The 13232-nt window shown below is 37.2% G+C and overlaps 2 protein-coding genes across 3 annotated transcripts; both read left to right on the plus strand.

The window, feature by feature from the left end:
* Positions 1 to 1018: 1018 nt before the first annotated feature.
* Positions 1019 to 5125, plus strand: LOC113719659 (uncharacterized). Of its 2 annotated transcripts, none has more exons than XM_027244915.2 (3): positions 1019 to 1435; positions 2838 to 2986; positions 3315 to 5125. In XM_027244915.2, the coding sequence occupies exons 2-3, from the start codon at positions 2842 to 2844 to the stop codon at positions 4781 to 4783; spliced, it is 1614 nt and encodes a 537-aa protein (XP_027100716.1). In that variant the 5' UTR covers positions 1019 to 1435; positions 2838 to 2841; the 3' UTR covers positions 4784 to 5125. The 2 variants fall into 2 exon arrangements, with proteins under 2 accessions (XP_027100716.1, XP_027100715.1); XM_027244914.2 differs by having other exon boundaries at positions 1021 to 1435; positions 3312 to 5125.
* Positions 5126 to 10151: 5026 nt separating this feature from the next.
* On the plus strand, positions 10152 to 13031 carry LOC113718761 (uncharacterized). The gene has a single exon (XM_027243677.2). The coding sequence runs from the start codon at positions 10870 to 10872 to the stop codon at positions 12541 to 12543; it is 1674 nt and encodes a 557-aa protein (XP_027099478.1). The 5' UTR covers positions 10152 to 10869; the 3' UTR covers positions 12544 to 13031.
* The last annotated feature ends 201 nt before the right edge of the window (positions 13032 to 13232 follow it).

Genomic DNA, 13232 nt, shown 5'->3' on the forward strand with positions numbered 1-13232 from the left:
ATGAGGGCATTCATGTCTCACACAACATTCCGTAGATAGTTCATGACTATACAAATCCTTTTTAATCATGTGGCCACGGGGAAAACTAATTCCTTTTGTCAGTAAACTATAGCCTATTATGACCTCTTAATGTATCTCCTAAACGCCTCCAAACAAGCTTGTAACTTTTGTCAGTAACTAAATATACATAGAAGTCAGAAAACTAATGCTAATCGTTTGCTTTAAGTGTGCTTGTATGAAAGAGGGATGTGAATGGTTACTTTACCGTCGCAACCATTCTTGAAGGTAGATGGCCAAAATTAGCCCATAGTTTAGCGGACCAGGAGCCTCACATATTGGTTTTGTCCTATTTAGATTAGTTTGTGTCATTCTTATTACATCCAGTGTAAACTCGCACAATTTTGATATAAAATGTCAACTTAGTTATATAAGTTCACAAGTTTATATCCAAATTGTACGAGTTTGTACCGTAAGTTATACGAATTACATCAATCGATTCGAATCGGACAGAATTCAATTTGTGAGACCCTGATTAATTATCTTCTGAAAAAATATCAGAATGTGTTCTTCCATCCTCTTTTAAATATTGTAGACTGTTTTTATCACACGCTGATGAATTTCACTAGTACAATTGACTAGTATAGCTACTAATGCTTGTCTAAATTTCCTTAGTTCAATATGTTGTGGTTTTTATAGCAGAAAACTGCAATAAGTTTCATGTGCTTTTATTTTTATTTTTTAATCTTTTAACGGACTTTTGAAACTACAATAAGATTCATTACCACTAGATGCTAAGATATATCTTTTCTGGTCGATTTTCTACTCTTTTAGCTATTACTACTCTTGTAGTGGTAATTTTTTTACTTTGTGAAATTTACTAGTAGGTTCTAACACGTGTTTAAAAGCAAAGTAATCATAGTACTTATTAAAGATTCCAAACACGTGTGCACGGGGTCAATCCCCAGTATGACCCACGTGCTAATTTCACGAACCCGGGTCTCACTATCCGGATCCTTCGTCATCTACAAAAGCACAAAAGCCGCCGTACCTCTTTTGCCCTCAGCTTTCGATCCCCCGTCGCGACCTCTCTCAGATCGATTCCAATTTTGTTAAAATTCTTGTTCTTAATCCTCAAATTAAATCTTCTCTTCGATCAAATCGTTTCATCCTCTATCGATTGACCTCTTCTTTTGTTCCCTTCATCAGAATTTTCACAAACCCTAATTTTACGATTTCAATTTTTCGATCTGCTTCATCGAACCCCTAATTCAGTCGTTCAATCGGGTTTTTGGCATCGATTTGTGATTTCTTTTGATTCCCCCATATTAAAAGACGCTAGGATTTAAAAATTTTTCCCCTCGGGTTAGGAGCTAGGGTTTCAGCTCATCTTTGGTTCTGAAACTTCGTTGGATCTGTAAATTTGTTTAGGGTTTCGGTAAGTTCTTGGTTGAATTATATTTTTGGCTTTATTTGATGCTAATTTCGTGGATTTTTTTGTTAGAATTGTGAAGCTAGGGTTAGGGTTTCGCGAAAATTCTGAGGGTAATATAATTGATGGAATTTTATTGGGAATAAATTGTGGTTTCTTTGACAATAAGTGTGCTTACGTGTTAGACTAAGCAAGCATGAATTGAAGGCTCATTTCAAATGGCTTTGCAAAAACTCCACCTCCTCCTCCCCCGGCCCCCACCCACCCCCGCCAAAAAAAATGGAGGAAAAGGAGGAAAATGAAACAAATAAGTCGATGTAACGTAAACTTTTCTTTTTGGGTAGTATATACGAAAACGGGGTAAGTTAAAAAAGCTAAGAGGTACGAAACTTTCTTTGTTTCTGTAGATTTATTTTGTTCTTTTTATGTCTAGTATTGCATGTTTTGTTCTGCATTCTGTACTTCATCATTTATTTAGGTGTTATGTGGTTGCACATCTTTTGATAGGTTTAGAATACAGGTGCCAAGTGGTATCAATTCTCAACTGGTGATTGGATGCTAAATTCGGGGATGTGAAGTAGTATGACTTGAAAAAGAAAGCCTGAATAAAGAAGCTATTGAAATTGAAATTGGAATAGCATTTATGGGACTATAATTGGGTTCGTCTGATGTCAGACTGTAGTAAAACTGTGGTTTTGCTTTTTAACTGAGAAACATGCTTGACGTGCCGTTAGTTGCTACTTAAGTAAGAAATGATTGGGAAGCTTCTTTATATATATATATATATATAGATCTGGCTAACCAATTCGTTTACCTACTCAATCTTGTAGCGGTAATACAGCTTATCAGCATAACTTAAACAGGTGGCTTAGATATGGTTGATATTTCTATTTGCAACTGGTGGGTAGTCTGATATATTTTAGATGTGTATCAAGATACAAAGATTGTGTGCATGTGAAATGAGATGCCTTTTGGGTATACTGTTGTCATTCAAGAGATTTTTGTATGGTGTCAATTATTTTTGAAAATGGCCATATAGAACAGAAACATCCGTATCCAATCCCATGATGATGTCAAACTAGTTGGGCAACTATCCAGCTGGTTAGTTATTTCCCATGATGTCTCAGAAACATCCATATCCAATCCCGTGATGACGTCCAACTAGTTGGGAAACTATCCAGCTGGATAGTTATGTCACATGATGTCATGTTCCTAGTGGTATTACAACATTTTTGCACCTGAAGAAGTCATTGTTGGAGAGGAAACTTAAATTGAAAACGGCCAAGTCATACTGCTATGGGCGTAGTTACTATAAATTCATGTTTGCTTCATTTATTATTATTATTATTTTGACTTCATATTCACTGATTGACTTAATATGTTCTCTCTCTTGTTGTTTATCCTGCAGAATCATGGGAGTTAAACGACCTTTTGATGAGGAAGATTTTCAGGTTTCTTCTGTAAAGCAAGCAAAACAACTTGAATTTGACAATAAGCAGACCTCATTTTCCGAAGCCTTTTCTTCTGATGACGTCTCTCAGAATAGTGGTAGTCGAGGTAAGATAAGAAAGCCTTTCTTTTTTTTGATGAAATTGCAACTTCACAAAGCAAATATCAATGATTCAGCATTTTAACTCATTACACATACAAGAAACTTTGAGGTGTTCTTTGGGAGCTTGCTGAATATTAATTTTATCTGTGTGAAAGATACTTAGTTTTTAGAGCATCCCTGTTAGTTGCCTTGTAGGGATCAGACGGTAGCATTATGAATGTCTTGTGCAGCTCTGGAAGAGTCATATGTTCAGCCTGATAGAATTTAACAAGATACTCTTGTGTGCATAATCATTAATTTCTGACATTACTTGTGATATCGGTGAAGCAGCAGGTGACTTTGATAAATGTCAATTGTTCAAGGAGCTTGGAAATGAGGATTCACGTTCTGCCTCAAGTTCGGCTGAGAAAGAGTTGGAGACTAGTGCACCCTTATCATGGGTGACCAGTAGCAGCGGTGAGGAAGATGCTGGATCTGGAGAACCATTTTATTTGTCCCTCTTTCCTGAATTCTTTGAGTTCAACTTTCCTAGACGAACAGTTGTTCATCTTGAAGATTCCTATGCATCTTTGATGAATTCTTCTCCTAGGAAACAAATTCCTATTGGACCTAATCATCAAGCTGAAATCCCACCATGGGACCCACAAGCTGCCGAGACTGACCCTTTGACTCCCAATAATTGTGTTCGTGATGACAATGAGGAAGCAGTTGGAACTTGTATCATTTCAGCATCTTTATCTTGCTATTCATCACATGATGAAGTTAAAATTGGCCAAGGAAGAAAAGATTGTGTCTGCTTGGATCGAGGTTCTGTGAGATGCGTGCGACAGCATATCAAGGAAGCGCGAGAGAAATTAAGAGAAGTTATTGGTGATGAAAAGTTTTTGGAGTTGGGGTTCTATGATATGGGAGAGGAGGTGGCAGCTAAGTGGACTGAAGAAGAAGAACGACACTTTCATGAAGTTGTTTACTACAATCCTGTGTCACTAGGTAAGAATTTTTGGAAGCAGCTAGCAGTGGTATTTCCTTCCAGAACAAGTCGGGATCTTGTTAGCTACTACTTCAACGTCTTTATGCTCAGGAGGCGGGCTGTTCAAAACAGATCTAATCTGTTGGAGATTGACAGTGATGATGATGAGTCACAAGGGAATGATGGGGGTTTCTTCAGAGTTGTAGGAGAGGACGAAGATTCTGTTGTGGAGTCGCTTGGGGATCAAGATGTTCAGGAAGGATCTGAAGATGATATCCCCTCTGATGATGAAGATGATGCAGGTGATGATGATGATGATGATGATGATGATGATGATGACAGTGATGATGGCAATGGTGATGGTGAAGTTGGTAGGGACGGTGGTGTGGGAGCTGAGAGGGGGGATGCTATTGGAATGGGTGATCCGAGAGGTCAAATTCTGAAGCCTCAGATTGACATATTACACAATGACTTCAGATCTGATGATCTGCCTGGCATGTTTCAGCTAAGGGACGCGAGGGAAAATCACAATTTTCAAGAGGATTGCAGTACCTCTTCTGAAAGTCAGGTTTACATGGGGGCCTCTTGTGATTCATTTGGTCTAGGGTGTGATACAAGAGAAAGCAGACTGAAGGAGGATTTTACTGGATGCCTGGCTGGAGAGAGCAATGGATCAACTGATGATTTGGACTCTGGATTTTTATTGGAATCTGGTGATACAAAGGTTTGGGATGACTCCTGTTCTACAGTTTTGGCTAAAGGTTTTGATCTTTTGCCTACTTGCAACATAATTGAAGAGATTTTTGGACCATGTACTTCCAAGAGCAACTGAATGAAGAGATGATGGTTCAAGCCTTTTGAAGACCTCATCCGTCGCTGTTTCTCTTAACATGTTCAGTGCCGGCCTGCTGAATATTGAGTAATGATTTTTCCTTCAGCAAGGGAAGGGACCTGAATCCAATTTTCCATTTGTAAATACCTTCTGTTCATTAGAGTTGGGTGTGTCTGCCGATAAGTGGCATCATGTCTCAGGGCGCCAGCCGTAAATCCCTTGGCACCAAAATTTTTGCTGTGTCTGATAGGAATGTTTGTTCTGAATGATGTGGTGCAAAAGCCTTTGGACTCGTGGGAAAGCTTTAATTTATGTTGTAGGCCGTAGCCGTTCTTTGTTTAATTTCATTTCATATTCCTCTGATTAGTTAATTTTCTGTAGCCTGCAGATCAGCAGTTAAGTTTTGAGCTGATCTGCAAATTTTGGTCAGGGTCTAATAATGCCTGATCCATATGCGTCTTGTACATTGTATTTGAGGCATAGTGAGCTCTATTTGAGCATTGTGTTTGGGTCCATAAAAAATCCTCTCCAATTCCAGTCCCGAGTTTTCCAGTCCCCGTATCAAAAGTGCATATTGTGGCTTTGTACCATTGAATGAATGAAGAATGTCCATATAGACCTCGGGTGGAGAATGTCTTTGGGGGCAGAAAACTTCATTATCGAACTTTTAGGCCCCTTAGGTGGGCGGTAATTCTAAGTCAATCATATGGGTACTGAAACTTGTGGCAATTTGGCTGCGTCATTCATTTGCAAGGAAAGAAATTAATCTGAAGTCTGCCGCGACCTCGAAGTCGTCGTAGGGTAGGGTAGGCTACTGCTTAATTTCGGCCCAATTAGTTGGCCAGCAGCTTGCTTGAGATCTGTCAGAGAATGAATGGATCTTTAAGAACATGGAATGGAAGTTGTATCCTTGTCTTTTTTTCCTTTTTTTTTTTTTTTTTTTTTCGAGACGAAAACAGTAGTATATCCTAATCTATTTTACACTAGGGGAGGAGATGGACTTAAGGAGGTCCAGAGGTAATTCGGAGGGGACTGAACCACTATCGAACAAAATGAGTGTACTACGCACCCGCCTGAATTTTTTTGAAGCAAAACCACATTTTAATGTGGCAATAACCCTTGTCTCCCACCCCATCAAGCCTTAAAGGCTTGATTGGAACTTGGAAGTCGTATCCTTGTCGATGAGCAAGCAAACGTGCAAATTGAATGAGGTTAGAAATCTGATTCAATTATTAAATTATATTCAATCAAATAAAAGATTAAAAGACGTAAAGTTTATAACCTCTGTGGATTAATATAGGGATAATATCAGAAACCTCCTTGAGGTTTCTCTTAATATCACTTGGCACTCCCTAAAGTTTCAAAAATATCACTTATCTCCTTTATTTTTGTTATTTGTATAACAAAATTTTTAAAAACCCTAAACTACTACCCTTTCACTTGCTAATTAAAAATATTCTTAAACCATTTTGTTCACTTCAAGAGAACCATCACTTCAAAAATAATCTCTTATAGTACTAGCACATCACAATACTATACCCCATAAAATATAAATTTGAAAAATAAAAAAAAATATTTGAAATGAAATACACTTGCATCAATTTAATTCTATATGTTCAAAATCAATTTCTTATGAATTTTTATTTTTTAAACAACTTCTCAACTCTTTTTAAACTATTAAACTGTACCAATCATTATAAAAATCAACTCAAAACAAACAAATAAATCATACTCCACTTTATCATAATCACAAAAAGTAAAAGGCACATGAAATTTAATTTATTATAATTTACCAATAAAATATTGCATAGTCATCCAAAAAATATGAGTAAGAGAGAATGATAGAGAAAAGGAAAAAAGAAGAAGGTGACTTTTGTTTCCTTTTTTTTTTTTCAATTTTTGAGCTCCATTTATTTGATATGTTGTGAATTATGTGTTAAATGAGGGTTAATATAGTCTTTTTACAATTAGTAGGGGAGGTAAGTGATATTTCTAAAATTTCAAGGGTGCCAAGTGATATTAAGAGAAACCTCAAGGGAGGTTTCTGATATTATCCCCATTAATATATATCTCAAATTTAAGTTCCATCCATTAATTGCAGAGTCGGAAAAAATTCTTTTTTTTTTGAATTCTCACCCACTCCATTGGAAATTCTTCTTTCACCCATTCTTTTTTTTTTTTCAGTTAAAAAGTTAAATCGATTTTATTTTATTTCTTTCTACCGTCAATACAAAAGGGGCCAGTACCCAATTTCTAACGGAGCTTTTAAACATGGTATTAAACCAACTACTTCAAGAGGAGCTTACCACCAAAAAAACATTAAAACACTACTTGGGTGTAGGTTAAGGGATCAAATCCCTTGCCCTGCATTCTAATATTTACATTTTTCTGGAAAATATTTCGCCAGTTGGTGCATAGGCATCCGTTTGAACCGATAGTGGCTCACCGGGGTTCCTCTTGACTTGTTTAGGTTCCCATCTCCCTAGTGTAAAGTAGGAATTCCTCTTGACCTGTTTAGGCTCCCCTCCCCCTAGTGTAAAGTAGGATTAGTTGTAATATAAAATATATCGTGTGGACGAAAAAAATATATATATTGACTGGGGTTATCTTTTAAGTTCTGTTCTGCTGCTCTTTTCCTGTTACTAGTCCTTCTTCGCATTGACTTCTACTATATATAATTTTCCAAAAGGTGTTTTCACGTATGAAGAAACACCTTGAATACTTTGGGTCGGCTGAATCAAACAGAGGGTGTCGGCTGGAAGGAACCCAAAAAAAAAGGAAAAAGAAAAAGAAAAAAGAGGACCTGTGGCTGTACAGAATTCTAAAAAAAAGGAGGAGAGTTTAGAGGTTGTGAGATGATTAGTTAGTTTAAGCTAACCACTCTACAGCCGAAGGACGTTCACCAGTCACTCACCGCAATGCTTTTGGAAGTTGGGCGACGTTGCTCTGATACCCAAACAACGATTTTTTAATGGATATATATATATATATATATATATATATATAATATTTGAAGAAAGCCTTTTGTTAAGCAGAAATTCTTTAACAAAATCGAGCTGATTATGAGATAGAAAAAAGATTTCCAAGTTTTGTATTTTGTGAGATGATTTAGCGTCACAAATAATGATGCCATCATCAGGTGGAGAACATGATGAAAACCGAGCAAGCTGTTAAGAGAGGGTGATTTGTTGAGGTAATTAAAAGGGTCCATCAGTCGAGTCCAATTTTTCAGTATTCTTTCTATTTTCTTTTTCATGGGGATAAATATATTGGAACTTCCTTCGAGCGATCGATTTCAATTTCAATTAGACCAGAATATTAAATAGAGTCCTCATTGAAGTTTTTGTTCTAGTGGATAAGCATGATGAATGAGATAGAAATATCAAATTATCACACGCACAGCCAAGCCCCTTATTGGCCTAGCCCTAGCACATACATACATACATTGTATATCCAACAACTTGTAGGAAAAATATAAATGTTTGATTAGTGATATTTGGTGGCCGCCAAAGCAGTAAGTAACTCTTTTTCTTTTGCCATCATCTCAAGTTACAGGGGATTTTTTTCATGGATATTTTCCGTACAGACTGTTCGCTACGTCGTAGTGTTATGGGATGTAAACAAAATAATATTTTTCAATCATCTTTTTATTTTACATACATTATATAAATACATATATATATTTTTTCTCATATATCCAATACGCACGCCATGAGCTAAACTATTGTACCCATATTCTATGGAGATCGAGTTGGAAACTTGACCCGAAGATAACTCAGCTATTCAAGTAGTAGTTGCATGCACATAATTGCATGATTGCAAATCATGTACCCACAATCAGAAATCATTTTGTTTTTTTTTTTTGGGGCACAAGAAATGAGAAGAGATAAAATAGTAATTAACATTTACCATTTCTAACCTTTCTTATTAGGTGTAATGATGTCCTCATTTCTCGTAATGGCTCAAATTATGATGTAGATCCGCAGCAAGACTTTTTCTTTCGTATTGCCATACAAAGCAAGAAGGCAAGCATCTTCATTTGTCCTGCTAATCAATTTACCAGATCTTTGCTCAATTCCACCTCCTATATCATAATGGCTCCACCAAATATCAGTAGTATATTTTTCCTAAAGTTCGTTTCTTTTCCTTTCCATGAAGTTGCGTTGATGCACAACTTTGAATGGCAATTCTTAGCATCTTTTTTAGTCATTCTTTAGCCACCACTGCCATTTTTCAACAGAACTATCTGTTGTTGATTTTTTTTTTTTTTTTTTTTTGGGGCGGGGAGGCTCCTAGCTAGTCAATTAAAAAAAAACAAGAAAGAAAAACTTCCCAAATCTTTTGTTATTGTTGGGCTCCAAAAAAAGCAGTTGAATTTCCATAGAATATTGCAGATGGAAAATTAGAAATCTAGAGTCTTTATGTAGAAGAATCAGTCCATAATCCATATCCGGAATTTTAGCATAAGCTGTAACTTGTTAACCATTAATTGACACTATATCCAGAGAAAGTATTACATAGAATTCAAACCTAAAAGATCTTTCTCTATATAGCGGACACACTCGATGATGCTACTACTCTAGTATGAGATAACTATTCTATCAAATTGGGCTTAAAAATTTGCACAAAATTAAACCCAACCAAAAAAGAAAGAAGAAGAAGAGGAAGAAGGAATTACAAGTCGTTCAAATGAACCTAAACATTGAACCAAAACAAGAACACAGCCTCCATGAGGATATTCAATGCTCAAGAGTTCACTTCCCACAAAGCGGTCTTCAAAGTTGAAACCAGTACTGAAAAAAGAAAAAAAAAAAAAAACTGCCTCCTCTTTTATGACAATTACAAGTGCCCCTCAAATCCAATTGCCAAATGTACAAATTTTAAAGATTTGACTATGCAAGAGAGAGGCTGAGATGCAACAATATGGACCAAGAAATAATAATTTGATATTTTTCTCTATTGACTAGGAGGGATATTTCAGGAAGTTCGGATAGCAATAACGGCTGAAGATTCGGACCTTTCATGAGGGGTGACCTTGTACACAAGGACAAATCAAAGCATGCTTCAAACAACACACCACAGCAGCAGAATTTATGACTTTGGGCTGTTTCATATTTTTATGACCTTTTCTGCCTTTTCTTCTTCCTTTTTTTTTTTTTTTTCCTTACTTCTGATTTTAATCAAGTTTTAGTATTTTTCTTCATACATTGAAATTTAAAACCCAAAAAAGAAAACGTAAAGATTTTTGGATCCTAAGATCTGTGATCCAAGAAATCTTGGCCGTTTGATTAACAACAAACGAACATTGCTCTATAAACAACACGTGCAGCCCCCGCCCCCTCTTTTGTTTGTTTTTCCTCTCACACATATTTGCTTCCATGCATGGAATTCTCCTCCCACTACAACACACAAAAACGCACAAAAACAACAATACAACTAGCATATATACTTTAGATTAGATAGGGAGAGAGAAAGAAGGGAGAAGAGGAGAGAGAAATTAGAGAGAGTCTTTGGTTTTCTGTTGCAATTGTTTATCTTGATATGGGTTGTGCTATGTTTGTTCATGTTTTCATGGCCGAGTCTGACCCCATCTTTTCAAAGATTTGATTTTTATTTCTTTTTTACCTTGAGTTCTTGAAAATATTTTGCAACATTTAAGTAAAAAGGGTTCTTAAATTTCTGCACATGCGAGAAAGATTACATGAATAAGGAATTTAAAGAGTCTTCCTTTTCTTATTGGCTCCCTGATCTTTCACTTCCCCATAAACTGTCACTTCTCTGACCAGTTTTAATCCTATTCGTATGACTTGTGCAATTGTACCAAGTTAAAGTCCTTTTGATCTGTGCTCAACCCCACCTGCCAGATTTGAGCTTTTCTCAACTTTTGGTTCTTCCTTTGATCTGGGATTTTTGGCCGTTTATCTTTTGGACTGGTTCTTTGATGGGACGAGATCAAGAAATGCAGCATTTTGGCTCTGCGGTTTGAGCTTTCTGATTGTTCATTGACCTTGCTCTGATTGTTGGGTATTTTTGGTTTTGGTTTTTGGAATTGTCGAATTAGTCGAATTCACTTATTCACATACTCCATGGAAGATCAGGAATCGAGGTTCGTGTGCAAATGGTGTAATAAGAAGTACCCTTGTGGGAAATCACTAGGAGGGCACATGAGGTCTCATATCATGGCAATTTCAGCTGAATCAGAGATAAAGGATGAGCCCAACATGAAAAAGTTGCTGTCTTTGAATGGCGGTGAAAAGAGTTTCGATAGAGAGCCAAAGGTTGTTGAACTTGGAGGAGGGGGGCATGCTGGTTCTGGTTATGGACTTAGGGAGAATCCAAAGAAAACATTCAAGGCTGTTGATGCTAACTTCCCTTTGCCTCAAGAGAAGGTCTGCAAGCAATGTGGTAAAGGGTTTCAATCTTTGAAAGCATTATGTGGACACATGGCTTGTCACTCTGATAAAGACAGGGGGGGTTTGAAAGATGATCATTCATGGACAAGTGAGAATCAGAAGCTAGTGATGGATAGTCATTCAGATACTGAAGCTGAGGAGAGACAGCTGAGGAATAGATCGAAGAATAAGAGGTACAAAAGAATAATTATTAAGTCGTCTTCTTTTTCCTTGGCTAATGGTTCATCTTCTGTTTCTGAGATTGATGAGCAAGAACAAGAGGAAGTAGCTATGTGTTTGATGATGTTGTCTAGGGATTCTGGTAATTGGGGTGGGGTGAATTCAGTTGTAGAGTCTTCTGACAACAATTCAGTTGTTTTGGAAACTAAATCGTCTTCAATTGATATGAGAATTGGTAGAATGGAAGGTTTGAAGTTTGTGCACAGTCCAGAGGATGACACTCCTCAAACAAAGCCCAGGAGCTTAAAAAAATCTAGCGGTTTGGATGCTGAGCTTGTTTTTGAGCAGGAGAACTCTGATTCTGGTTACTTTTTAGAGGAAGTTGTGAAGCTTGAATCAGATGCTTCTGTCGATGGATTTCACAGGAAGTGTGGTTTCTTCAAAAGCAGTAAGCCTAAAGCGAGTGTAGGAGCTAGGTGCGAGGAGACTCTTGCTGAAATTAAAAGGGGCTTTAGCAAAATAAAGAGTTATAAAGCAGAACTAAGGAAGGAAATGAGCAGGGAAAACGAACATGATTCTGGAGTAATTTCAAAGATGGGGAAGTACGAAGCAAGAAACAAAAGCAAGGATAGTTCAGATAATCTTGAACTTGTGAATGAATCCCATAGGAAGGCGAGACATGGTTCTTCAGATGCCGACCAATCCAAAAATGCGTACAAGCGGAGCAAATATGAGTGCTTAAACTGTAAGAAGACTTTCAAATCATATCAGGCCCTTGGGGGACATCGACCCTGCCACAAAAGATGTAATGCCTACCTCGAGTCAAGATATGAAACTGGTGAGAACAGCTTAGATGGTGACGATACTCCAAATGATATACCAAGTACAAAGCTCAGAGAATCTTCCAGCAATAGGAATGCAAGTGCTAAAAATTTATATCACAATGCTGAGAAAAAAGTTAAATCCAAGAAAACCAAAGGGCTTGAGTGCCCCTTCTGTCACAGAATTTTTAAAAATGGCCAAGCTCTGGGTGGCCACAAGAGGTCACATTTTATTGGTGGTGGTAGTGCAGTTGTGGAACGTAGTACTCAAACACCAACATTCAAGACAGATGGCCCTGAATTACTTGATCTTAATCTTCCTGCTCCGCTAGAGGATGAGAATGATGGCCAGTTCATATCCTGGTAGGTTGGTAGTATATGAAAGCATCGCCTGCAGGTGGACTGATCTCTAAAACCAGAGGTTTACTTGCTTTGCCCTGGGGACGTTTAGGAGTGTACAGACAGGTTGGTGGATACAATTTTTTATTATGCTCTTTTCCTGATATCAAGGAAGTCTTATAGGTTGCAGTGGCCTTTGTCCTCATCAACTAGAAGAAGCCACCAGTGTTCGCATTTCATTCGATTTTTTGCAGGTTCCAAAAGTACGCAGCTATTTTTTTTCCCCATTCCAGATTAGTCTATTCTTTTGTCTGGTTCGAGCATTTTCTTTTCACCAACATTTTCTATCAGTAATTTTTGGATAGACCTTTTTTTTTTGGGCTATAAGATTCAATTGACTGATATCATGTGGTCATTTTAGTTCATCCGTCTGAAGATGCAGGTTAAGTTCTGGCTTGATTCCTTCAGGTGTCCAAACTTATTTGGAGAAAATCAGAACGGCTTGTTCATCTTAAACTTTAGCCTCTATCTGGTTTTGAAATCATATCAAGTTCATTGCTTGCTTGATATAGATTCACAATTTCACATCCATGGTGCCTACCTGAAATGGAATAAGACAGATGTTTGAGTGCTAGAACTTACCTAACGTTATTATGGAATTCCAATATTGCTTCTCATTTACACGCCAAATAAATGAGGTTTCGCAGTCTCAGCAAA

Source organism: Coffea arabica, chromosome 11e (genome assembly GCF_036785885.1).
Source record: "Coffea arabica cultivar ET-39 chromosome 11e, Coffea Arabica ET-39 HiFi, whole genome shotgun sequence".
In the NCBI taxonomy this organism is placed as follows: domain Eukaryota; kingdom Viridiplantae; phylum Streptophyta; class Magnoliopsida; order Gentianales; family Rubiaceae; genus Coffea; species Coffea arabica.